This window comes from Cavia porcellus, unplaced genomic scaffold (assembly GCF_034190915.1).
Source record: "Cavia porcellus strain 051 isolate PalLab524CR breed Dunkin Hartley unplaced genomic scaffold, mCavPor4.1 scaffold_18, whole genome shotgun sequence".
Taxonomy (NCBI): Eukaryota; Metazoa; Chordata; class Mammalia; order Rodentia; family Caviidae; genus Cavia; species Cavia porcellus.
The window spans coordinates 69,537,218-69,563,113 of NW_026947501.1; the positions used below are offsets into that span (position 1 = coordinate 69,537,218).

At 50.0% G+C, this 25,896-nt stretch overlaps 1 protein-coding gene across 1 annotated transcript in view; it reads left to right on the forward strand.

The window, feature by feature from the left end:
• The window catches only part of Stk32b (serine/threonine kinase 32B), a 336,180-nt gene that overhangs the window by 70,466 nt on the left and 239,818 nt on the right, over positions 1 to 25,896 (forward strand). The window contains exons 2-3 of the mRNA XM_063230171.1: positions 8,265 to 8,320; positions 24,962 to 25,113. Of these exons, the coding sequence (XP_063086241.1) occupies positions 8,265 to 8,320; positions 24,962 to 25,113 (208 nt within the window). The remainder of the gene's footprint in view (positions 1 to 8,264; positions 8,321 to 24,961; positions 25,114 to 25,896) is intronic.

The following is a 25,896-nucleotide window of genomic DNA, read 5'->3' on the forward strand; positions in this document are numbered from 1 at the left end:
ATATGTTGAACATCCTCATATCCCAGGAATAAATTCCACTCAATTGTGGTGTGTAATCCTTTTCATGTACTACTGAATTTGGTGTGCTGCTATCTTGTTGAGGGTTTTTATGTCTATATTTCTGAAAAATATTTTTCTTTCCTTGTAGTATCTTTGTCTGTATTCAGTGTCAGGATAATGCTAGTCTCTTAAAACAAATTTGAAAATATTCTCTCTCTGATTTTTTGCAACAGTTTGAGAAAGATGGGTATTCCTTCTCTAATGGTTTGGTGGAATTCACCAGTTAAGCCATCTTGCACTGTTGGAGGTTTTTGCTTACTGATTGAATCTTTTTACCTACTATTGAATCAGTCAGACTTTCCATTGCTGGAACAAAATGCTCAATATCTACTACTTAAAAAAAGAAGAAGAGATTTACTTTGGCTCACAGTATCAGGGGATTCACTCCATGTTTTCTGGCTCCAAGGCAGCAACACCACAGAAACGAGAATGTGATAGAGCAAAGCTGCTAACAACTGGGAGGCAGAGCAGGGGTGCAGCATCCAAGAAGGAGCTAGGGGCCATTTAGGAAATGCAATCACAATATATAGTAAATGCTTACATTAAAAATACATGCGGCAAAAGACATACTGTTTACCCCCCCCCCTCGAAATTCTCCCCCTCTCTTCAACACACACTTAGCCTATCATTCTTGTCACTTTCTGAAGCAGTTCTGAAAGTGCTGTTTCTTTTTAAGATGTGTTTTTAAAAAATACAGTGAATGCTGTTGCAAACTGCCACCCAGGGGAAAGGCAGCTTGTAAAAACATGGTCTATGTGCTGCCTCTGCTTTGTTCACTGATCTGATGCTCCATGACTTCTGGTTGTTCCCCAAAGTCAAATGACCATGAAAAGTAAATGTTTTGAATCTATTCAGACATAATAGTGCAACCAGGAAGAAGGACCCCAGAGCTGCTTCAGAAAGTGGTCCGAAAGACGGGATAATCATGTTCGATTTTGAGTGAGATTAATGCAGTGTAGCTTTTACTGTAATACATTTAAAACTTACCATTCACTGTACTTTCTTTATACACTGCCTTTGTATGTCTGTTTATCTCATGAGATGATTTCCCAGCACCTGGTCCCCCTTCTTGCCAAGATGAGGAGCTATAGGGCTGTATGGTGGGCAGATAGAGGCTTAACCAGGCTGGCATCTCAGTGTCATTTCCACAGACCTCCAGGATAGAGTAAGAGCGTATCTTGCCATGGGGTGCTGGAAACATTTCACTGCCAGGCCAAAACATTTTTCATCTCCTCATGGAAAAAAAGGGAACTAGTTTTTCAAAACAACTTCATGAAAATGAGAGCTCCAGAGCGCAGCTTGACAATGGAAAGCGTAGGAATTCCAGGAAGCTTTCATTTGTTTTCCCTGGTAGTGTCACTTCTTCCCAGACTTCAGTTCTCAAGGTTTTTCTCCTTTCAAGAATCTGACAAAGCCCAAGCATATGCTCAGTTGTATTATGACTATAAAATTCTGTTGAAAAAGACTCTGCTTTTAAAATAAGTAAGAGCATTTTCAGTTTGGAAAAGATGAACTAAGCTTATAAATAGGGGGAATGAATGTCGTATGTAAGCAACCCAAGCTGCAAATGATGTTTTTATGTTCTGAAGATAATGTGATAGAACTTTGAAAGTTACTGTATTTGCATAGTTTCCATTATTTCCTTACAGTTCTGATAATTTTGTCTTCAGTGTTCATTTATTTCCACATCCAATCATTGTGTATTCTTCCTTTTTCATTGTGTATTCTTACACACAGACATCCAGGACTGAGTTGCAGGTAGTCATGTGTTGAATGAACAAATGAAGTGTTCCGAGACAGGGTGTGAAATTATGAGGATTTTTGTGATTTTCTCCCAAAGTTAAAACAATAATAAAATGGCAAATGTTAGTAATCAGCGGCCTGCCAGACCCCAGAATCTGTTCGAAGTACTTTTCTTGCTTTGGTACTGGGGATTGCAATGGGAACTGAAAATGCCTGTACTTTGAGCTCCATCTCCTGACCTTTTTCATTTTTTAAATTTTCAGACCATGTCTCTAAACTGCTGTCTTATCATGCTGGGCTTGAACTTGCTGTCTTTCACCTCAGCCTCACAGAGTGCGGGGATTGCAGGTGTACACCACCACTCACCTCCTGCTTCTGTGTGTGTGTTGAGGAATTTGACCCTACCACAGCCCTATCCTGTAGCTGCTGTGATTCCCACAATGCCTTTTGGCAGGAAGTGTATTAGTCACTTTCCTGTCACAGAAACACAATACCTGACACCCACCCTTTAAAAGAAGAGAAGTTTGTTTGACTTAGCTTCAAAGGGTGCAGTCCATGGTCTGCTGGTCCTAAGGTAGGGATATTATGGAAGAAGGGTGTGGCAGAGCTGATTCTTAGTTCATGGTAGCTGGGGACAGAGCAGTGAACAGCATTAGGGAAAAGGAGGCCAGAGACCAGACATAGTTTTCAGGGTCATACCTCCGTGGCCCATTTTGATGCACCCAGAGATGTGCTCTGCCATTTGCCTGGGTGGGTTCCAAAGCCAGTCAAGTCCATACTCCACCCTAACTGCTACAGAGCGATCTTACTGTTTCCATGTTTTAGACATGGCAACAAGGCCTTGTGTCATGGTGGGTAGAGGGGCTGAGGCTGGAGTTATGCCTGCCTTGTACCACAGTCTGGTCTTCTTGCCTGGACATACCAGTTGGCAGCTAGTGACAATGAGGGGCCAGGAGAACTGAGAAGGAGAAGCCAACACTTGTCCTTGAAGATCTCAATCAATGTGGAGAGCATCAGGAGAAGCTGCCTAAATCTGTGGGAGTGACTGTGTGTTCACTGTATCTGTTCATCCATTCATCCATTCATCTATCATCCACCCAGCTATCATCCATGTGTCTATCCATCCATCATCCATTCACTCATCCTTTATCTATCCACCATCCACCCATCCATCCATCATCCATCCACCATCCATCCATCCACCCATGTATCCACCTGTCCACCATCCATGCATCCATGCATCCATCCATCCATCCATCCATCCATCCACCCCTCCATCCAGTTATCCACTTGCCATCCTTAGGAGGCCTACTGAAGGTAAGCCTTGGCTCCATCAGGATGTTGTGCTGTCTATGCCTGTGTGGTTGACCTCTCCCTTACCACTCTCCTACCTGGAGTTCGTGGCATTCTCTTGGTTCTCCCCTCCTCTCTGAGAACACCTCCTGCTCCTTGTCCTCTTGAGCCCCTTCTCTAATGCTGATCACTCTTGATTTAGCTCAGATTCCATCCTCAGCCTGGACTTCCATGCTGTGTCTGGACCAACTCCTCTATTCCTCTGCTGCCAGGAGCCCCAATGCTAGTTCCTTTAGCTTGCACCTTCAAGGCCCTTAGATCCAGTGAGCCCCAAGCCAAACTTACTGTCCTCCCCACACATTGTTCTTCTTTCTCCCAGGTTCCCTGCAGTGCCCATGAGCAGAGTGGGGGGGGGTCCACGGGCTGCACCTCCCTTTCATTCTGGCCACACCCTGTGCTCTTGCTGATTTGCTTCCTGTGGGTTTTTGTCATCTTCTCTGTCTCTGCCTCTACTCTGGCTGCAGGCTTCACATTCCCACTCTTGTCTTGGCACCATGCTGTCTTAGTTATTTCTCTCACTGCTGAGCCAAGGTTAAAGGAGGAGAGATTGATTTAGCTCATAGTTTGTAGAAGTTTCATTCCATCCTTGGCTGGTTCCAATGCAGAGTGGCACATGGCACAGGGGCGATAGTTCATGGTGGCAGAAGACAGCAAAAGAAACAAGAGCATAAAGGAAGAAATGTTTCTTTCTGCCACCTTTATCCAAGCTGTTGGCATTAGGATGGTGCCAATCCAGTCAGTGGACTGATCCAGCAGTCACTCACTCTTCATCCCAACATTCTTAATCTCAACATTGAATCATGAATCAATCACAAACTCTAGATTTAACTACTTCCAAAAAAATCTAACAGTGCATGAGGCTTTGGGGGGACATCCAGACACAAATCATAGCATGCATCCCTCTTTACTCCTCACTCATCTTTCTTGGACATGCACCTCGTAGATGTTATGGTCTGATCTACTCCATAAAGTCTCATGTGTTCAGAGGTGGTGCTTTCAGGAGGTGATCAGATCACCGGGGAGCGATATTCTTTGTTAGTTGATGAGCTCATGGGTGAACATGCTGTGAAGAGGAGGGATCAGGTTGGAAATGACTTGGAAGGGGGTGTTCTTGTCCCACTTGGGTGTTTCTGGGCTCTGGCTGTCTCCAGGGTGTCTCTGCCTGGTCATGCTCTCTCCTGCTGTACCTGCAGCACCTCCATCTTTCACTCCCCACCTGCCTCCCTCGGGAATCTCCATCCTCTTCTGTGAAAATGGCAGCTTCTTCACTCTTAGCCCGGAACTGCCCATGTCACCATGCCTGTGACTCTGCCTCCCACCTGCCTCTTTCCTTGACCTTCCACATGGGGGAGGGTCTCCGTCCTCCTAAGTGAGTCAGTCAGTGACCTGGCCCAGCTCCCTGCCCAAAGGCTCCCTCGATTTAGATCATCGCTCCCATCTGTGTTCCGCCCTTCAGCATTGGTGGCGATTCCTTAGGACTGACCGGGGCTCGCAGGAAGGTGTACCTGTGAGTTTTTGCTTTCCAGGAATTGACAGCTTCGTTTTTATTTCCCCCCTGAAATGCATGCTTGATGTTTTCTGTATTGTGGAGCCTACAGTTCCCCCAGCAGCCAGATCAGCTTCTGTCCGCAGGTTGTTGCTGTCTGATATTTTCCTGTATGATTAGGCACGTGATGCCCGACTGCTGATAGTTGAGTGTTTCTGCTGATAAGAGAGCAGAGCAAGAGGGAAAAGTCTGGAGGGCTTTATTAAACACATATATCAACTGGAAAACACAACCATTTTTAATAAGGCTGAGAGGAGCGGTTGCATCTCAGCACAGCACACGCCACTGCTCTGCACGGGGCAGTGCCTGCCAGACAAGCAGGGAGGGCTTGCACAGCCTGCCCTGCACCCCGGGCCCAGCACTGCTCTGCCAGCCACAGGAGCTGTGTCTCTCTCCAGCGTTGCTCTGCTCTGGATGTGAACATGAAGGGGATCTGTTCTGTCCCAGAAGAGCCAAAGCTGAAGAGCAAGGCTGTGTGTGTAGATGGGTCCACTCGGGGCCAGAGAGCCTGTGAATGGGGCACCCCTGGACTCGGGGGTGAAACTAACAATCAGCATTTGGAGCAAGGCACAGTGACGCTTGGGGTGTCTTTCCAGCACCTTCTCAGATACTCAAATCCAAAGATGTCCAAACCCTTTACACAAAATGTGTTGACTTGGCCCAGAACCCAACTTGCCCTCCTCTGAACCATCGCTGGATGGTTTACGACACCCGACACCATGAAAATGCTGTGTAAACGGTTGCTATAGCGCATCCATCAGGGAATAATGACAAGAAAAACAGCCCTCGCATGTTCAGTGCAGATGCAGTTTCCTTCCATTTTTGATCTGCGGTTTGATCTCAGTTGTGGAAGCTGAATACAGGTCAGACACTAGATGACTTGCTGAGAGATGAGCTCCCAGGCCTGGGCGGTGGTCTCCCAAGTCTCCGGGCAGGAATAGTCTGGTGTTTGTCAGTAACATCCATACCCCACACTGAGCTCTGGGGTTTGTGTGTCAGTATCTCAACACTGCCCCAGGAGTCGGCTTTGGAGTCTGATGAAAGGAGAACCTTAAATCTGATGTCAGTTTTTCCAAATAGCTAACCAGAGGTCCCGAGACTGCATTCTCTCCTCCGTGCCCCAATGCCTGGCGGAAATGTCTCTGACTCAGTTTCCCAGTGGTATACACGTCAGCGGGGGCTGTATCTGCTTTGACCACTGCAGGCTGCTCATCACAGAAGGTGACTACCTGATGAATGAACTCTTCACTCTCACGCATGGTGGAACAAGACTTGTCAGAGCTCTTCTGGCAGACAGTTGGTCTGTTCTCCCCTGCTTATTCTACCAAGGAGATCCTGCTATGCTGACTGTGGGGGCAGCTTCACAAGACAGAGGCACCTCAGTGTCGTGTCAAAGCCAGGGAGGAGTTTCCCCTAATTCCAGATGTGGGTGTGGGCTTCCAGGCAGGGGACACAGCAGCATGGAGATGGGGCAGCTTGCGGCAGCACAGGGACTTCGGGGACTGGGACCATGCTGTCTGCAGGGCAGGTGACCCTATCTAGTGCACCTCAGGGCTTGTTGAGGAGACACATCCATTTCTTCATCTGCTAGTGGGTTACACTGCTGTGGTCCAAGTGCAGTGTGCATGTGCGTGCGTGTGTGGGTATGTGTGTGTTTCTTCTCCTTGGCCTGGTGAGTGATAAGAAGTCAAAGTAAGGAATTTCTTCTCCTGGCTAGTGATGCCAGAAATAAGCCGACCTCAATCAAAGACCCAGGCTTTTGCCAGGTTAACCGTTAACCCAGTCTCAGTATTCTGAGCACGCTGGGCACTGAATCACTCACTGGTTTCTGACTTTGGCTCAACTTGGGACACAGTTCAACACAACTATTCTCTGTCGCGTAAGCTTAATGCACAAGGAGCTAATTGTATTCCCTTACTTCCCCACATTCAATTCACTTCATCTCTGTAAATAAGGCATCTTTCCTAGTTATTGGAAACTGGCTCTAATTCAATGCAATTCAAAAATATTTAGCGAGCCCTTATTATGCAGCAGGAGTGGTGTGCCTCACTGTGAATATGGAGATTAGCTTGTCCAGTCATCCCGTCGGTTAATGAGTTTTTACTGAGCACTGTGCAGTAAGCACTCCACTAGGTGCTAAGAGAACAACAGCAGGAAGTAAACATGGCCTTTAACCTCAGGAGCCTGCAGTCTGGTAGGGAAAAGGGAACCCAATCAAATACACCAGTGCGTGGAGAAGTATTCCAAAGGACGCATCTGGAGGAAGCCTGGCTGCTCCACGGGACTGTGGAACAGGGGGCTGGGAAGTGGGGTGGAGATAGGAGTGTCCGCTGGGGACACAGGGGAGGGAGCAGAACTGAGGATGCAGGGCTCAGAGAGGCACGTTAGTGGTACAGAGGAGCACAGCCACCGTCCCAAGCAGGGAAGAGCCCTAGCTGGGGCAGGAGAGGCTGGGAAATTTGCTTTCCCCTGGGTCCTGGGAACACACACTGGCCAGGCCAGGAGAGGCAGGTGAGCAGCCACTGTGGTGGTGCAGGTGACAGAAGAAGATGGGTGAGACTGAGGTGGCCTCAGATACACAGACTGGAAGATGTAGAATCAAGATGCCTGGACAAGGACTGAGAATCGGGTTGGAAGAGGAAGGATTCCAGCTGGTGCATTTGGGTGCATGTCCCCACCACTCATGCTGGCTTCTGTTAGATCTGTGAATTCAAGATGGCTTTGTTGTCTCTAAGAAGAGTGCTGGGGTGGCCACAGCCTAGAGGCAGGGGCCACCTTGGGCAGTCATTAGTATGTGATCGAAGCCTTTGCAGAGGAGAAATTGAGAGAGTTGGGGAAGAGAACTGGAGTTAGGAGAAGAGACAGATCACTGCTTGGGCAGCTGGCAGGTGATGGGGGAGAGGTGGCAGGTCCTGACAGTGTTGGGCGGGCCTGGTTGGGTGTGCAAGTGTGTCTGAGTGTGAAGCAGACAGTGACGTGGGAGACAGTGGCCAGGACAGGAAGCACAGATAGATGCCCCTGAGGGTCCATGTCAGGCCTGCACACCATGGACCAGAGCGGGTTGGAGATGAGGCTGTGGAAGCCAGAGAGAGGAAAGCACCTTCTAGGACTGTGGGGCTGGGAGGTGTGGGCTCAGCGGCTCATCCTGCAGTGCCCAGACAGGGCTGAGACAGACAGGCGGGCAGGGCCAGAAGGTGGCAGCAGTCACAGGTGACTGTGACCTGGGTGTGACATTGCCAGGTAGATGGAAAGGAGGCTGCAGTGGAACAATTTTCCTGGAAAGAGACCAGCATGCAGGAGAGTTCTAAAATCTGTATACCCAACGTGTGCCTCCCTGGGCCCCCAAGCATGTCTCTTGTGCACTATTGAATATGCATGAGGGGAGGTGGTGCTGAGTAGGGCATTCCTCTTCAGAGCGGGGGCAGGGGATGCTACAGCAGATGTCACACGGGTAAACCAGGAGCCAGGGGCATCAGCGGGTCTGCGCATGGGTACAGAGGCCTCGGAAGCCGCACACAGTCCGCAAACCTGATTTGTGTCCTTTCTTCTTTTTCCTTTGCAGTCAACTTTGACCATTTTCAGATTCTGCGGGCCATTGGTAAAGGCAGTTTTGGAAAGGTAAGGATATTGCATTTTATTAAAAAATTCATCCACCAACTATGAGATGGGATCAAAACATTCAGGGAACATTTAAATATTTAAAAAATTAGCGACACATTCATGAATGACACATCGACCTGGATCCCCCTCACTTCAGAACATTTGTTCCCTTGTCCTTGGTGATACAGCTTTCACTGTAATATGCTTTTTAACGTAAGCATTAACCTTATTGTTAACCTTATTGTTTGATCAACCATGCCTGAAAGTCCAGGCCATAGGCTTACGTGTCTGTGTCAATGCGTGCATTTGGTGTCAACTTCTAGGCACAGCGAATTTCCCGTCCACAGGAAGATTTAAACTTGACAAATCTGAAACGTGAAAGGAAGTCTAATACCACATCAGGCTGAAGTAAGAGCCCCACAAACCGATCCTAAAGGCTGCTCTTTCAGCAACGTAAGCGTTGGTCGTTTAGAAAGTTTGTGTCTGGGGTCTCTGATTGATGTGGTGGAAGTCTGTAAAGATTAGGAGAGGATGGCGAGCAGAGGCTTCCCTCAAAACCGCAACTATCTTGAGGACCTTTGGGACACGCGGTGCTCTGTGACAGTTAAATCAGTATTACTATTTCCACTTCCCAGGCACAGAAAGTCACATGCAATCACTGAGACTCAGTAACGCAGGAAACAGGACAGGGTCTCCATGGTCACTCGGGGCAAGGGGGTTTCCAAGGTAGGATTTGAACCAGGACTGCCCAGTGATGGGGACGTGCTCTGGCAGCACCCCTGTATCTTCATCCCAGCCTCCAAAGCTCACTGGGCTTAACAGAGACATTTGATCCCAGAAACATGACAGACTTCAACAACCTCTGTCTCCTCTTTCCTCTTTCTCTGTCATTAGTCCAAGCTAGGACACTAGTTGAGTACATACTTTGTACCAGGCACTCTGATAATCAGTACTAACCCAAACACACACCAGAGTCTTCTCTCCGATGGTTTTACAGTTAGAGAGGAGAGAGCTGGAAAAAGATGAATATGGACATTTATGGTGCATTAGGCAGCGATCGATACATACTAAAAATACAGTCAGGGAGGGGGATACGGAGCTCTGGGTGGAAGAGGCAGGAGGCAGGTGCTGTTTTAAAAGCCGAGCTGCCAATAGGGTCACTGTTAACCACATGTGGACCCTGAAATTTAATTAATGACCGTCAAATAAAACAACGCACAGTCAGCAGTGCCTCCGCAGCCCTGGTCACATGTCAAGCGCTCAGCAGCCATGTGTGGCCCGTGCTCCCTGCCAAGGCCAGCTCAGCTGGAGAGCATTTCTACCGTGGTGATGTTCCGTGAAAGACCTTTTCCATAAGGATAAGGTGACCTGCGAGCAGAGGCCTGAAGACAGTGACAGAGGTGACATGCAGTTTCCAGGCAGAGGGCATGAGTGCAGAGCCCAGGCAAGGGGGTGTGCTTGGACGTAGTGAGGGGCTTCCATGTGGGGTGCTGGGAGGTGAGGTGTGGGGAGACATCCAGGAGGACCTCGCAGGAGGTGGTGCACATGTTGGTCATTTCTTAGATGGCCAGGGGTAGGCCCTGGGGTTCAGATGTAGGAGTGGCATGCTCTGCTATGGCTATTTGTGGAGGATCGTTTTGACTACCATGTTGCAGCCTGGGAGGGCCAAGGGCAGGTGCAGGGGAAGAGCAAGAAAGCCCCTGAGTACCCAGGGAGGCTGGTGGCTTGGGTCAGGGTATTGTGCTGGAGGTGCACTGCAGGGGCTAGAGTATGGATATCTTCTGAAGGTATTACCACATCCTACAGTCCCCAGATACAGGGCTTCTGATGGCTTCAAAAGGTTCTGCGTGTTACCTTGTCACCCAACTAGGACTCACCCTGTGACTTCACAGTGAATATTCCTCCCAGAATTCCTGCAGCAGAATTCACCTCTCTCATTGGCTGTAACTGGTCACATGACCACACCTAGCCGCTGAGAATGCTAGGAAAGGAAACCTCTTTATTCAGCCAGCTGACGGCAGACAAGTTCTTTTAGTGGAGAAGGATGGGAGAAAAGCTGGGGGTACCAGTGTCCTCGGGATGTGCAGTAGGCTGAGGTCACTGTGCTTGGGGGAAGCAGGTTGAGTGAGGTGAGGTCCTGACTGGCTGGGAAGCCCTTGAGCTGTGTGATGGATGGAAGCGTTGCCAGCGTGTTCCTAAGTCAACTGTATTCCCGGGAGAAGTCTCCTCTATGTGGGGATCATTTTCTGGTGATGGCTGCTTCTCTTTAGCTTGGGTGGTTTTGTGATGGTCTTTCTCACAGAAATCTTTCTAAAAGTCATGTGTTTGGTGTGAATTTACTTCACAGAGTGGCCCTGAGCTGGGGTGAGTTTTGCATGCTCCATGTACTGTTCTTCCCCGTATCTAGACTTACCTGTGGTCCATGCAGCAGGCAGAGCTCCCTGCCTTTATGGAGTCTCATTCCTGAGGTCCTCTGTGCCACACGGAAGGGGTGGCCATTTGTACTGTCAAGTGAATTGAGTTGCTTGTAAATTAAACTATTGCTGGGTCACTGCACAGGGCCATGCTGCACTAGATCTCACCTCCCCAAAAAAACCGAGGGCATCTTGAGGGCAGAAGTCTCACCCAGAAAGTCAGCATGGAAGCATGGTGTGGCATGGTGAACCTTGCATGTCAGCTTAGCCAGGAGATATTTGGTCAAACCCTGATCCAGACGGCCAGCTGGCTTCCTCCCTCCTTCTCCCTCCTGCCCTTCTTTTTCTCTGAAGTACTGGGGATTTAACCCAGGGAATTTGACATGAACTACACCTCTAGTCCTTTTTTTAAAAATGTTTTCTTTTGGTGTAGGGTGTCTCTGAGTCTCTGAATTTCTCAGGGTGGGCTTGACCTTCAATTCCTCTGTCTTGGACTCCTAGACTGTGGGTCGCCATCTTCAATGCTGCTCCGCTTCCACTCCTGTCTCCTCTTCCAAAGTCCTAAAACACAGTAGTTGAAGCCAGGACCAGAATCCTCAGATTTTCAGGGGCCTCAGCTCTGCCCAGTGCCCCCTGCCACCCTTCCATAGGGGCCCAGATGAGCAAAACTGTCCTTTACTTCTGTCCCTGACTCACCATAGTGCACGCTGACCTTGTCACCTGTAGGGTTCTTCCACAAAAGTGTCTCCAGGGGATAATTTGCCTCTGGACACTCACTGTAAATCCATGCCAGAGCGCAGGGTTGGCCATGGTTTCCCTCCCCCCAGAAGCCAGGTATCCATCTGAGCCGCAGCCACTCCACCCACGTGTGGGTCAGGGCCTGCTGCCAGGGACTTCCAAAGGCTGCCCTATGAATCAGTGTTCGCAAGCAGTGACTCACCCAAAGTGGTGCTTTGGGCAGCAAGGATTGCTCTTGGAGTGTTTGGCAGCATGGTCACTGAGAGGGCGAGGTGGCCTGGGACTGCATGGACAGCAGCGCTTCAACAGACAGGTAGACAGGGCACAGATGCTGACTGATGCAGGGTGAATTTCCATGTCACCCCTGTGATGTCCTCGCCCTGTCTTCTGCACGGGGCTCTCATGAGAAGTGAGAGGGGAGAGAAGAGCGCCTGATACAGTTATCAAGCCAAGCTCCAGTGCACAAAATCTCTCATTGCCTGGGGAACTTTTGTCCCTGGACAGTGGCAGGGGAGGGAGCACAGATGTGTCTGGATGAGCTGCTGTGAAATGCACAGCATAGGTGCCCCTGCTTGGAGCAGCGTGTGTCTGCACAGAAATGTGGCATTGGGTCAGGCAGTGTGGTGGTGTACATTAAAATTCCCAGAACACCTTACCTGTTGACATCTGTCACTGGTAATAAACGGTGGCTTAGAACAAGGTCTTGCAAGGCTCACAGCCTCACATGACATTCATTCTTCTTGGAAACATTGTCATTCTTGTCATAACAGTTGTCATTATGCTATCTCTGAATCTGTCTTCTCTGGTTATTGGGAGTTTGCAGATTTGATTAAAACTTAGCTAAAATATGTTCATTCATTCTTACATTTACTCACCCACTCATCCATCCATCCATCTATCCATCCCACCCATTCCATTCATCCCACCAGCATACACGGTGCAGGTTTGCTCCTAATCCCATTATAGGTCCCGAGGTTACAAAATTGAACCAGGTGTTACCTGCACCGAATCAGTTCAGTGTGAAAATTTGCAAACATACAGTGAAGTTGAAAATGTTTTACAGTAAACACTCATATCCATGATTTATAACCTACAATTAGCATTTTACCAAACCAGTAAAAACCTATCCTTTGTCCCTGTGCCAATCCACTTTATGTCTCATAGCAAATTGCAAATAGCTGTACACTTCCCTGTAAAGATTTCAGCACAGATATTGCACATAGTTTTCTTTTGTGCATGCAATAAAATGCACATATTCTGGGTTCTGAGAAGTTCATGTGCCTGGGTATCCTGAATCCCTACAGAATGTAGAATATCGAGTCCCCTTGTGACACTTTCCAGTCAAAATCCACCACACACACTACAGGTTAGATCTGTGAGTTCTAAATATTGCTGTGAAGTGCGCCACATAGTCACACCCTTTGCACTACGGTGCTTTTGAGGTTCATTCACATTGCTGAGTATCAGTTCTTTCCTCTCCCTATCAGTGGACAGATTCCATTTTATTCATAGTGCAGAATTTATTAATCCATTCTCATCATCATAACTCCAAGACGTACTATTTTGCCTCAAGTTGCTATGAAATTTTGCATAGGAGTCTTTTGGTAGACATAAAATTTTATTTTTCTTAGGCAAATAGGACTGGAATTTCTGGATCACAAAGTAGCTATGTACAGGTTTGCATTTTATTCTCCTGAGGCAGGAGGATTGCAAGTTCTAGTCCAGCTTGAATGACTTAGGAAGAACCTGCCTCAAAGTAAAAAAATAAATCTGGGGATGTAGCTCAGTGCAGAAACACTGGGTTCAAGCTGCAGCACCACAAGAAAAAAAATCACATTTGTTTCATTCTTTGCCAATCTCTGGTGGTAATCACTATTATTAATATAAGCCTCCCTGACAAGTACCTCGTAGTATCTTAGCATAGTTTTAAATTGGCTTTGCTTTGGTTTGATGATGATGAAGGTTTTTCATTTGTTTATGGGCCAGTCAAATATCTGTGTGTGTGTGTGTGTGTGTGTGTGTGTGTGTGTGTGTACTGTCCACTCAAAACTGTCACCTTGTGGAAACTTTGGATTACCTTGGATTTCTTTTAAAATGCATTTTTAAAGCACACTCTCTCAGCAGGGCTGGCCCGACAGGTTCTTGCCCCTCTGCAGCACACTAATCCCAGTCCACCACCTTTTCTCAGCTGGGCTTCTTCCAGGCTACTCCCTGCATGTAGTCTTTTGGGGCCCACAAGCAGTGGGCAGTGTGTACCAGCCATATTTGAGGTTCCTCTTGTGATTTTTCAGCAGAGCTGTGGCTCAGTAAACTCAGATTTACCAAGAATCTTGTAGATAGCGGCTGAACTTCAACAACAGCAACAACAGTGAAACATTTTAAATTCCCAGCGAATCTTTACTTCAGTTGTTTTTCATCTTCATGTTGAGATTTTCTGGCTTGAGGAGACCTGAGGCCTTGTGTTAGTTAGAGTTTACTAAAGGAACAGAATCGCTGTAAAATTTATGTATAATTATGCAAAGGACTTATTCGGTAGGCTTATAGGATCACAGTGGGAGGAGCCCCAGTGGCCATCTGCTGACTTAGAGATGGAAGAGTCCAGAGTGGTCATCTGTATTGCGGAGAGCTGGAGGATCACAGTTTGGAGCCTGGTGCTCATTTCAGAGTCCGGTGTGCTGGAAAGTGAGAGTCTGCCCTGAAACCATGAAGGAGTTAGAGACCAACATCTGAAGGATATCGCAAAGAGCAAACCTCCTCCAAAGAAAAGGGAAAGACTTTCTTCTCCTTTTCCTTTTTATTCTTCCTGGACTATAAATCTATTGGGTAGTTCCAAGGCACATCCAGGACAGGTCGTGGCGCCTACTTCCTGGTCTACGTGTCAATCATCACAGACGCATCCAGAGCTTTATTAAACTTACTCAAGTCATGTGGATGCATCACAGTGAATGACCACAGGCATCTTTTAAAATCTGTAACACAGGTGCCGTCAGTAGAAGCATAGTACCTTAATCTTCATGTCACGGTGGGTTTGGTCCTGAGTCCTTTATGCCCTTTGTGACATTCACAGAAATGTGTTAGCATGTGGCTTTGTGGTTTTTAAGTGGGTGACAGCCAGTTCCATCCCTTGAACATTTATCCAGTGTTCTGCTTACACTTGTGGTGCTGTTTGACTGTGAGCTCTCAGAACCTGTCGTCTGGAGCAGAACTTTCTCAGCGCTATAGTTAGTTGCTCTTTTGAAAAGTGCAGGCTTTCCACACAGGTTCTATTTTAAGTCACTCTGAGGCATTAGCAATATCCTGATCACATACTAATTCACATAGAATGTACACAGACATCTTTATTTGGGATGAGGTTAGCTTACTTTAAGGGAATACAGCAAAGCTTTGTTATAGTTAAGGTACCCAGTAGTTACTCCTTTTTGTGGTAAAATGGACGTGAAGTCTGCATAGTTATTACTGAGTTGAGGCGGGCTAGTGTAAGACGGAGAAAACCATTTTCCTAGCATGAACACAGACTTTGGTTTCGTTTTCTGTCTCTGGCAGGCCTGCTCTCCAGTATTCATTAAGAGTTTCAGGGAAAGTGTCTCATTGTAGATGATGACATGACAATGGCGTGGTTATCAGGCCGAGCACACGTGAGCTCACAGAACCTCATCTCACTTTCATGCCGCGAGAGGTCGAGTCTGCCTGTGTGGCACGTGGGTGAAGAGCACCGCACAATCCACTGACTTTAGCAAGAAGTCGCTGATGGTTGTTATAACTGTTTGGTGACAGAATTTGGGAGGCAGTTGAGGCATCATAGATTAATTTCTGCACAAAAACACTTTAGATGCTAGGGTCTGGCTGAGCCTGAGCTGAATGAGTTGTGGACACCTGGGAGAGTAAAGCAGCAGTAAAGCTTCCCCATCTGTAGCATGGGAAGGGGATGGCTGGGGGCTCCTGTCTCCCTACCCAGCACACGTTTTCTTAGCCAGGCAGCATCCCTTCCTTGGAGAGCATCTCTCCTGCTCCCTGTGGGTCCAGGGCATCACTCAACCCCTGCAATGGCATGTGATAGGAGCAGGCACAGTGCTCGGTCCATGGGGTGCCCATGTGATCCTAGCTCTACCATTTGGGACCCTTCCATGCAGTCAGAGAGGAAAGACTTCTTCTCTTCCCCTTGTGAATAACATGTGGTAAGAAAAGAGCTCTGTACTGCTTGGTGGTCACTTTCCTGCCACCGGAGAAGCGGAAGGTCTGTCTGTGAAGGAAAGTGTTGCAAGGCAAAGCCCTGGAGACAGGTGTCAGAGGTGGGTGCGGAGATGGTCTAAGGTGACAAAAGCAAACACCTGCTCCTTTAAGGCGTGACCCTCAGCAACTCATGGGCCTCTCCCAGTCCTGTCCCTACTGATGACTGACGTGGCTCAGGTTCCCCCAAAAGCAAGCTTCAGAGCTTTAATACTTATCTTCAAGATACGCCCTACGCAAAACATGTCTGGTATATGGATCATGTATTCACATACACATACTGCATTAGGCAGCTTCCCATTATGGGAACAAAACACCCAAGGCAGACTGCTTTGGAAGAAAAAAGGTTTGCTCAGTGCACCCTCCTTGAGGGTCAAGTCCAAGATGGGACAGCCCCATTGCTTTGGATCTGGTTGGAGAGGGATGGTAATGATGGAGCATGTGTTGGAGCTGATAGTCACATTTCAAGCCAGGACACAAAGGAACTCACAGGCCAGAGGTCCTCAGTCCTCTTCCAGAGCACTTTCCCCAGTAATCCAAGAACCTCCCACCAGACACCACCTGTTAAAGGTGCACAGCACATCGCTACACTGCCACCCTGGGAACCACGCGTTTCTGTCCAGACCCTTCGGAGTCACGACCCCTGTTAGAATCATTGCACACACACACACACACACACACACACACACACAAAAGAGTGCATATGCATACGCGCACATGTGTACACACCAGGGGTGATCAAAATCTACAGTGAGCATTTACATCCAGAATTCACACTGTAAAAGATACGTTGCTGGTAATCCTCCTCCCTTTGAACTGACATGGTTGCTTCCATGTTCTGAATCATTCTCTACCTTTCCTGGTCATTTTGACATTAGGAAAGAGCCAGAGTTGCCCTGTGACAGACCCTGTGAATACGGTGCATGAGGACAGAGGCTGCCAGTCTGTGGCAGCTTTAACTGGGGTTTTTGTCATCTCTCGTAAAGGCACTCAGCAAAGAGGACTTGTGGAATTGCCTCAGAAAGTGGCAAGAACCATGGGATGAATATGTTTAGGGCTTTGAGGCAGGCTAATGGCAATGTCTCTTTCAATGTAATAAAGTTTTAAAATTTAAGGATTCACTCTGTGTGCGGATCCCATGATACAGAGCCCACACTTCAGGAAAAGCCAAATAGTATCATGCTTTTTCAACAGATGATGTTACCCGAGAGGATGTCATATATGACAGAAAAGCCACTACTTCACCTGCAGCAATCTCGGTGAGCAGGGTTACCCAAGTAGCAGTTCAGCATACTAAGAAATGTCTGAAAGCTAAAGGCCACTGCTTTGAGCACTTCCTGTAATTGTGGAGGCCAAAGGTAGCTTGTATTAACCTCATGTCTCAATCAGTTTAATATTAAAATATTTATATGAATTTTTCTTTCCCTGAAGTTTGTGTGCTTTTCTTGGCAGACTTGCGAGCATGTGTGTGAGTGTATGAACAGTATGTGCCCAAACACTCCTGCACATATAGTACGTCATGTATACACATACATCCACGAATGTGTGATACACATCACATATGTCTGTCTGATACGTGTAATATAAATGAACAACTATCATAGAAAAGAGTGTCTGTAGATGACCGAAAGCCCTAACACCTAAGCGACTGGCAGGCGAGACTCAGTGGCATGCTTTCTCTTGTTGGTCTCTCTCTCACAATCACCCTCTCCACCCTCCACCCTCTGCCCATAGCAGTAGCTGAACCAGGAGGGAAGAGTCTCAGAGAAGAAACCTAGTGTCTTGGTTACTTTTCTCTCACTGCTGAGACAAAAATCCCAACACTCAAAATGAAGGAAGAAAAGCTCAGCTTGTGGAGGTTTCAGTTCATAGTCAGCTGGCTCCAAGGCAGGGTGGCCTGGCACTGGGGCGACGGAAGACAGCGAAAGCAACGGGAGCGCATGGAGAGAACAGCCTCTTCTCCTCCCTGGTGCTGTACACAAGGCACCCCTCCCTCTCCAGGACGGATGTGGCACTCACCAAATCTCTGTGCCTTCCTGTTGTACAGGATGAAGATATTTACAGAATCCGACTGGCTCGCTGCGGAGTCAGTCAAACTTCTAAACTGCTCCGGTTGACACAGTGTCTAAATTGCTCCAGTTGACGCAGTGTGTCGCCCATAACACCCCCTGTGTGTGGCCTTGACCTCCACAGAGCCCAATCATTTCCTAGGCAGGGGTCTCCCGCTGTGGGAGACACCTGAGGAGCACTGCTCAGGGGCAAACAGGCTCCAGCAGCTCCGGGGAGAACCAGATGAAGCACAGCGTTAATTAACATGCGAGGATGGCGGTCAGCACAGGGGCAGCTGAGAGTGACCTGGAGTCCCACGGTGATGGCTCAAAGGAAATGTGTGGATAAAATTGAGCTCGAGCTGCCAGATAAATCCCAGGGTCCACGCCACCTCATTCTGCAGGATGACCTCTCCTGTCCTGCCCCCAAGCGTGTTGGGAGGTGACCACTGTGTGGTGCAGGGCTGCTGGCCCCCACAGCTGTGTGTAGACCCAGCCGGGGGAGCGGGTGCTCAGTTACTGCCGGAGGAGCCCACTCAGTGTCGGACTGCCGCAGACTCCTTGTGGCTCGAGCCAGGCGAGGTCTCATACATGTGCTCACCAGTGTCTCAGTGTTCACAAACACTTGGCCTGTTGGATTTTTCATCATTTAAAAAGTTAATTCTTTTAGAATCTGTTTCCTTGTTCGAGCTCCAGGGCTCCAGCCCTGTGGTGGCACACACCCGGGCTGGGCAGTAAATGCATATGGACAACCGTTCTGTCCTTAATACTGTTCTGTGACAGGACAATGAGCAGAGCTGAACGTCATATCTGATGCCACAGAGCTGGGTGTTTGGAGACATCCATGCCACACCGACAAGAGCAAGCTGATTTCTAACTGCTAAGAGGAGTCTACATGTGAAAACTGGGGGGAAAGAACACTGCAGAGGGAGGGTTAGCATGTGCAAAGGTCCTGAGGCAGGGACAGAGTTGGCAGTGGGCACACAGTGGCCAATGTATGTCCAGTGCCAGTACTATGTCTGTCACAAGCTGGGACTCAGAATGTGTTTGCTTTATTCAGGAAAATGCAGGAGTTAATTAACTTATAGTATACTAGCTAATGAGCTTCGGCTGTGAAGCCTGGCCCAGTCACATGATTCCAGCAAGTTGCCTATCTTCTGGGAGTCCTGGGTTAGCTGTTCCCTGGTGCATTCTGACAAGATGGCACTTTTCTGGGAAGCTGCTATTGTTCTTGCAGACAGCTTTCTGAAGGATGGAACCCATCTTTTAATGAAATATTTATTTCCTGTTAATTAGGTCGCGTTTGGCTGCAGGCGCACTGGGGAGTATTTTGCTGGCACCCTCGGGGCTCTTTATTAAGAGCTAAACATCACAGACAGTGCAGGCCTGTCCCTGACAGCCACTGCTGCTCCCACGTTTCTCAATGTTTGCTCAGTGACTTCCCCTCTGTCCGGCTCTGGAGCTGCCCTGGGCTTGTCACGCCCTAGCAGACTCCTAGCCTCTGTGGTCCCCGGCCTCCCACACTTGTGCTGAAATTTCCTCATTCCTCCATCTTCTGGTGACTTCAGAGTGCGTGTGTGCATGTGGATATGTGTGTGTGCGTGTGTGTGCCCGCATGTGCGTGAGCTCCGACATTCGAAGTGGCCCATCCTCTCCCTCCACTGACAAAAAGTGCCTTCCCTGTGAGCCGAGCCCTCCAGGCCGCTGTGTGTTGATTCTTCCCTGCCTTCGCCGGTTCACAGCTGTAACCTCAGACCTATCTGAAGCCTGCAGCAGCTCCCCAGCACCTTAGAACAAAAGCCAGCCGTGTGAGTTTGCAGGGGCTCTGGGATGCAGAGCCACAGCCGGAGGGAGCTTCGGCTGTCAGTACCTTCCCCAAGGGGTGCGGTTAAAGTGCCCATCCTTTGAGGGCACCCGACACAGCGCCAGAATCGTCTGCATGCATTGGGTCACCTTGGCCCAGCCAAGTGGACACAGAATGCCATCAGCCACGCACTGTGAGTGAGCTCTCCGGGGATCCTTCTTGCGTGGCTGGTGTTATGGTTTGGACTTGAAACAGCTCCTGAACTCCTGTGCTAGATTTTTGCCACCAGCTGACCAGGGCTGGACAGGTGACTGGATCTGAAGGCTCTAATTTCACTGGCGGGTCCATCTGTGACTGGATTCATAATTGGATGGTGACATTGGCAGGTGGCAGACACGGGAAGTGGGGCCTAGATGAAGGGAGTGGGCCGTGAGGACCTTGAGGGCTGAATCTTGCCCCAGTCCCTGCTCTCTGGCTCTCTGGCCTTCTGCTTCCTGACCCCCGCATCCTCCTGCCGTGACAGTGCTGCCTCTGTGACCCATCACAGGCCTATGGGCTGCACTCTGTGACCAGGAGCGAAATAATACTGCATTCTTTAAGCTGTTCTCTGGTGTTTTGTCACAGCCAATGCAAGCAGCTCCTTTGTCCTTCACTGTGCCCTCACAGCCCCTGTCCAGGCAGGCATGACTCTCATCTCCTGAAGGAGGGAGTGGAGCTGGCATCAGCACCTCTGTCCCTGCTAGGCCAGTCTTGGGCCCCCAGTGTGCAGGCCCAGCGCCACCTTTGCAGGGTGCCCGTCCTCGCCCTTCTCTTCTGGGGTCTCCTAGCCACCTCTGCTGCAGCACTGTTCTTCCAAATGGTGACCATTCGCTTGCTCATCTGCAGTGTCATCGGGGCTGCACTGTGCCAGGCACTGAGGTGGGGCAAGCGCCTGTCATCCGGGCTTTGATGGGAGACGAGGGGTGCACAGTAGCACCGTGTGGGTACAGATGGGGGCTTGCTTTGTTCGGCTGCCTCAGGCGTCTCCTCTCAGGTGGCACAGAGCCTGGGGCAGCCCTGTGTCCCCTCAGAGGAAAGAACAGGCCCAGCAGTGGCCCAGGGGCAGGGTGGAGAGGGCGGGAGGCTGCCAGGCCACCCAGGCTGGGACCTACATGGAGGGACTCTGGCCTTGCTCTCAGGCCGTATCTGATTGTCTCCCAAACCTGGAATCCCAGCAGAGTGGAGATCTTCATGACCCACATGGTACCAGACCCATGGCAGACGTGCAATACATTTTTACTGAGAGAAATACTCAACCAAATGTGTGTTTCTTTTTTTTAATCCTGGGGATTGAACTCATGACCTCACACTTGCCAGGCAGGGGCTTATGCCGCCAAGCTAAATCCCTGACCAAATGAGTATGTTTCTTGAGGCCAACTGTTTTATTCCTGTGGTACCGAGGACTGCACACAGGACCTTCGCCTTGAGCTCCATCGCCAGCAATGCCCTTTGTGTTTTACTTTTTATTTTGAGATAAGTTCTCCCTCATCACTAAGTTGCCCAGGTTGGGCTCAAAACTTGTGACCTTCCTGCCTCAGCCTCCCAGACTGAGACCAACTTTTGGTGACCCCAGTAAGGCATCATTGACCAGAGCTTGCATGGAATTTATGTGCCGTGAAAAGTCATTGTGTGTCAGTCAAGTTCAACATCAAGGACCAGAAAACCTGCCTTGTGGTGTATTAACCCAGAGTAGTTTGTCCTTCTGATGGAACAGGAAATCTGAAGGGAGGTGGATTTATGGTGCCAGGTTCAGCATCTCTGCAGTTGCCTTGGCCTCATGGTCACAAGGGGCTGCTACAGCTCCAGATGTCACATTGCTATTCAACAAGGACAAAGAGAGTTGTGGAGAAGAGACAGATAAGGCAATTTATAGATACTTCTCTTTGTGCAGAAAGCAAGACTTCAGAGAAACCTCCAACAGACTAATGTTTCCCTGGCTACAATTGTGGAGACCCCTGACTCCATGTCCATATATCATGGGTCCTCCTTTTCCTGGAAGAAAAGTGTGAACTGCATTAGAGTAAGGGGTTGCACACTGGGTGGCTGAAACCTTTGCTGGAAGACAGTCTGCCTTCAGGGAATCATCTGAACCATGGTAGCCAGCATGGTCTCTCTCTGTAACCACACTGCATCCTGATTGCTAGCACAACACTGGGGCTGGTCTTATTCACCAGCATTTGCTAAGAGCAAATGGGTGGGGCAGAGTCTAGGACACAGAATGGAGTTCAGAAGCTTCCACCGCCTGGAGTCCTCAGCCTTCTGGTGCTTGGGGTGCCTCAGAAGTGCCTGCTGAGGACACTGCAGCTGGAATGAGCTCAGCTGAGGGGCCCTGCTCACCAGGAGCCTGTGTTTGGGCAATTCGTGGCTTTGGCTGAGTTGCTGGGTTAGCTCTGATTTCTTGTGGCATGGGCTCCCTGGTGGCCTTGCTGAGTGGGGCCGGGCTTCCGAGCCTTCAGTGGTAAAGTAGGCGTTCCCAGGATGTAGGCAGAGCCCCTGGTGAGGACTTCCATTCCATTCACAGGTCCAGAGCTCACCAGACCACATGCCTCAGTCACATGGTTGTCGTGGGGCTTTGAGCTGGGAAGACACTAGGCCGGGGATCTGCCTGTCACCCTCCAGCCCTCTTCTTGGTCCCCTCTGTAGGCCAGTGACCCCGCCAGGCTCTTCCCACTGGATCCCACTAACCCACTTCACAGCAGGACACGGACGGCAGAGCAGGAGTTGTGTCCATGTCACCCGGCCACAGCAGGTGGCAACAGGGGATGTGTCTGCCTCAGTTTCATCCACTAGGCCACCACAGCAAATACCACAAACTGCTTGGCAACAGCTTCTTGTGGAAGCTGGAAGTCCAAAGCCAAGGTGCAGAGAAGGGGCAGGAGACAGAGGGCCGGCTGGGCCATGTTGTCCCTCTGGTGCCTGCCCCTCGGCAGGGGCTCCAGAATCCAGGATTCAGCCCAGATTCCTGCCATGCCGGGGTTCCTTGGCACACAGCACCTCTGGCTGCCTGCCTTTCTGGGCAGTCACTGGGGACAGGAGTCCCACAGACCTTCCGCCACGCCACAGATTGCACTGGGAAAACATTTCTGGAGGTCTCCCAACACATGCTTGTCACTTAGCTGATATCTGTCAACCTCCTGGGCCTCTGGCTCCTCCTTGTTCTCCTTTATGTTCACCCTGTGGTGCAGGGAGAATCTAACTCACTTCCCGGAGGAGCAGGCTGGGGTTGGACTGGACTCAGCCTCTCTGTACAGTATCTGTCCTTCTCAGACTTATAGCACATCCGAGTCTGCAAGGGTCCCGTATCCAACAGGAGAGCAGCCCAGGAGCCAGGAGAAAACCTGAGCTCCTAGTCAGGTACCCTGTGCACTATCTTCCTGTTGGGGTCCTCCAGGGCTCCCCTTTCCCAGGAGGCAGGGAGACTAGGCTTCAGGCTTGAGTCCAGAGCAAGACTGGTCCCCTTCCCTTTATCTGTAGGGTAGGGACGGTGATCATGCCTGTGCTAGTTGAATAGTGTCCTCCAACCTGGAATCTTCCTGAAATCTGAGTACCTGACCTTATTGGGGGCACCATAATCCCCTGTAAACCTTGAGGGATATGATCTGAGGCCACAGTAGATGCCTTGGACCTCAAATAGTACCAAACTCTATGTGTGCTCTGTTTTTCTTACACCTCCACACCAGTGACAGAGCTTACTTTATGAATCAGGCCCAGTCAGGGGTCACCAATAATAGTGATCCTCACAGTCACTGTGATAAGTCATTCAAATGTAATCTCTTTCTTTTTCTCTCTCAGTGTAACTTATGGTCCTCTGCTCATCCCACATGTGATACTATCAGATGGCACCAAAGGACAGAAATGATATAGTGTCAGGCTAGTTTGTAAGAGCTACTTGGACCCAGGCACTGTGACACTACAACAGTTTATTTGCTGCCAAGTGATCATCGTGTTGGTAGCATATACAGCATGGATACACTGACAAAGGGGAGATCCAGACCCTGGGTGCATGGAGTAGGACAACATGGAGTTTCACTGTGACACTTAGAACAGCATACAGTGTATAATTTATTGGTGATCCATCTCTGAAGTTTCCCATCCAGTATTTTCAGACTGTAGTTGACTGCACACTACTGAAACCAAGGTTCCCAGCAGATCTCATTGTTTAAGGTGGGTCATACTGGATTGGAGCTGAAAGATCACACGTGTCTTCTGTGTAAGCTGAGGAGGTAACACTGTTCCTCACCACACCACCTCTGATCTGATCCTCAATCCTCCTTGCTCTTCCTGTTCCGGCCCCTGTGGCCCTGCGGTCTTCAGCCTTGCGTAACTCTTTCAAGCACCTGTCCCTGCCCCTTGCCTCTTGGATGGTACCCCTTGCCCTTGCCCCTTCCTGTCTTTTCATGTCCTCCTGCTGCAGACGCTGCTGCAGACTCCTGGGAAGACCCATCTCACACTGCTTGTCCCCACCCCAGGCAGGGACTCACCCTTCACCCCGAGCTATGGGTATGAATCCTGCCCTGCCGTGCAGTGGCCTAGGTGAACGTGGCAGCTCCTTCATCACACCCGGGGCTTCCGGAACTAGAGGGAGGGTGGAGGATCACCCATAGGCCACCAGGTGGTTGTAAATAGTTGTCGGTGCCCTGCCTGCAGTAGGGCACACACCACATGGGGCTGTGGTGGCTTCTGGTGCGCCCAGGAAGGAGGATCCAAGGCAAGGATGAGGAGGCAAAGAAACCTTTAGGTGAATCAGGCAGGGAACTGGGGAAGCAGAAGGAAAGTCACCCACCAGGGCAGATGAACTCACGCAGCGGGGGGCCTGTGACTTACACAACAGGCGAGGTTGCAGGGCTGTTTGTCTCCCATCCCTTCATCCTGTCCGTCATGAGTTTGGGTTGAGGATGTTGATTTTCTGGCTTTGCTGGTCTGTTGCCCAGACTATAAAGCGGGTTCTATTGGAAAGGAAGTGTCCATGGGCAGAGGAGGGACAGAGACCAGGCAGGGGTGTGCTAAGGTGGGGCAGGCACAGGGGTCCTTCGGGCAGAGACAGGGTTTGCAGTGCACATGCACACAGATGTCCCAGGGCCGTGGTCACCAGGGCAGGGTCTGCAGCAGAGTGTGCACCTGCGGTTCCTGTCCCTAGTGCCCCCATCTGCTGTCCTCCAGCGCTGCAAGCTTCCCAGGTCAGGCTGCAGCTTCCGCCCCTGAAGCTGCTCCTGCCTCCCCAGCAGAGGGGCTGATACTTAGCCCAGGCATCTCCCAAAGGGACGACACCGGTCCCCTGCCGCACTTCCCAGACGCAGGGAGGTTTGGGCTCAGCCCAGCTGCTCAGCTCCCAGTGTGCACAACAGACTGGAGCCCAGCTCACGCACTCTCTTCTTGTTCTGCCGCGCAGGTGTGCATCGTGCAGAAGCGCGACACGAAGAAGATGTACGCCATGAAGTACATGAACAAGCAGAAGTGCATCGAGCGCGACGAGGTGCGGAACGTGTTCCGGGAGCTGCAGATCATGCAGGGGCTGGAGCACCCGTTCCTGGTCAACCTGTGGTGAGTGGCCACGCCCGGCTCGGACCTCTGGGCCGCGGGGTGGGAGACCCGGATGCCTGGGGAACCTGAGCTGAAAGCAGACTTAGCAGAGAAGGTTTTGTGTATTTGAGAAGATACGTGGTGTGTGACGAGACCATGGCAGATAGCGTCTTGCACGGGAGTCTAGCGCTTCAGCAGATCACTTCTGCTGCGTGAGTCACAAGGACAACTGAGAACTGAGTTTCACTCCACGCAGGGGGTCATGCCAGCATGGGTGTGCTGAATTCTGGGTTCTGACTCCAGCCCACAAAGCCTACTTTAATCCAATTCCAGAGGCTTCTTTTATGTTGAGACAAGATCTTGCTGAGTTGCTAAGGTGCCCAGGCTGGGCTAGAACTTTCAGACCTCCTGCGTCAGCCTCCCCTAGTGCTGGGATGACAAGTAAACCCATTGAGGAGTGGCTAAGAGGCAGCTTTTCCTGAAAACCTCCCACCCCCGTCACCCCGCCCCTGTGGTCACCTCTTCTCACAGGCCCCGCCCCAGGGACCGCCTCTTCTCACAGGCCCCGCCCCAGGGACCGCCTCTTCTCACAAGCCCCGCCCCAGGGACCGCCTCTTCCCATAGGTCCCACCCCAGGGGCTGCCTCTTCCCATAGGCCCTGCCCCTATGACACCTCGTCCCAGAGGCCCCGCCCCAGGGACCGCCCCTTCTCTCCAGGCCTGGCTTCCTAACAGCCAGCCAGCTGCCATGTCCCTGTAATCTTCCAAAGGTCCCACCTGTTATCCCCGGAGGCTTTAGGGGTCA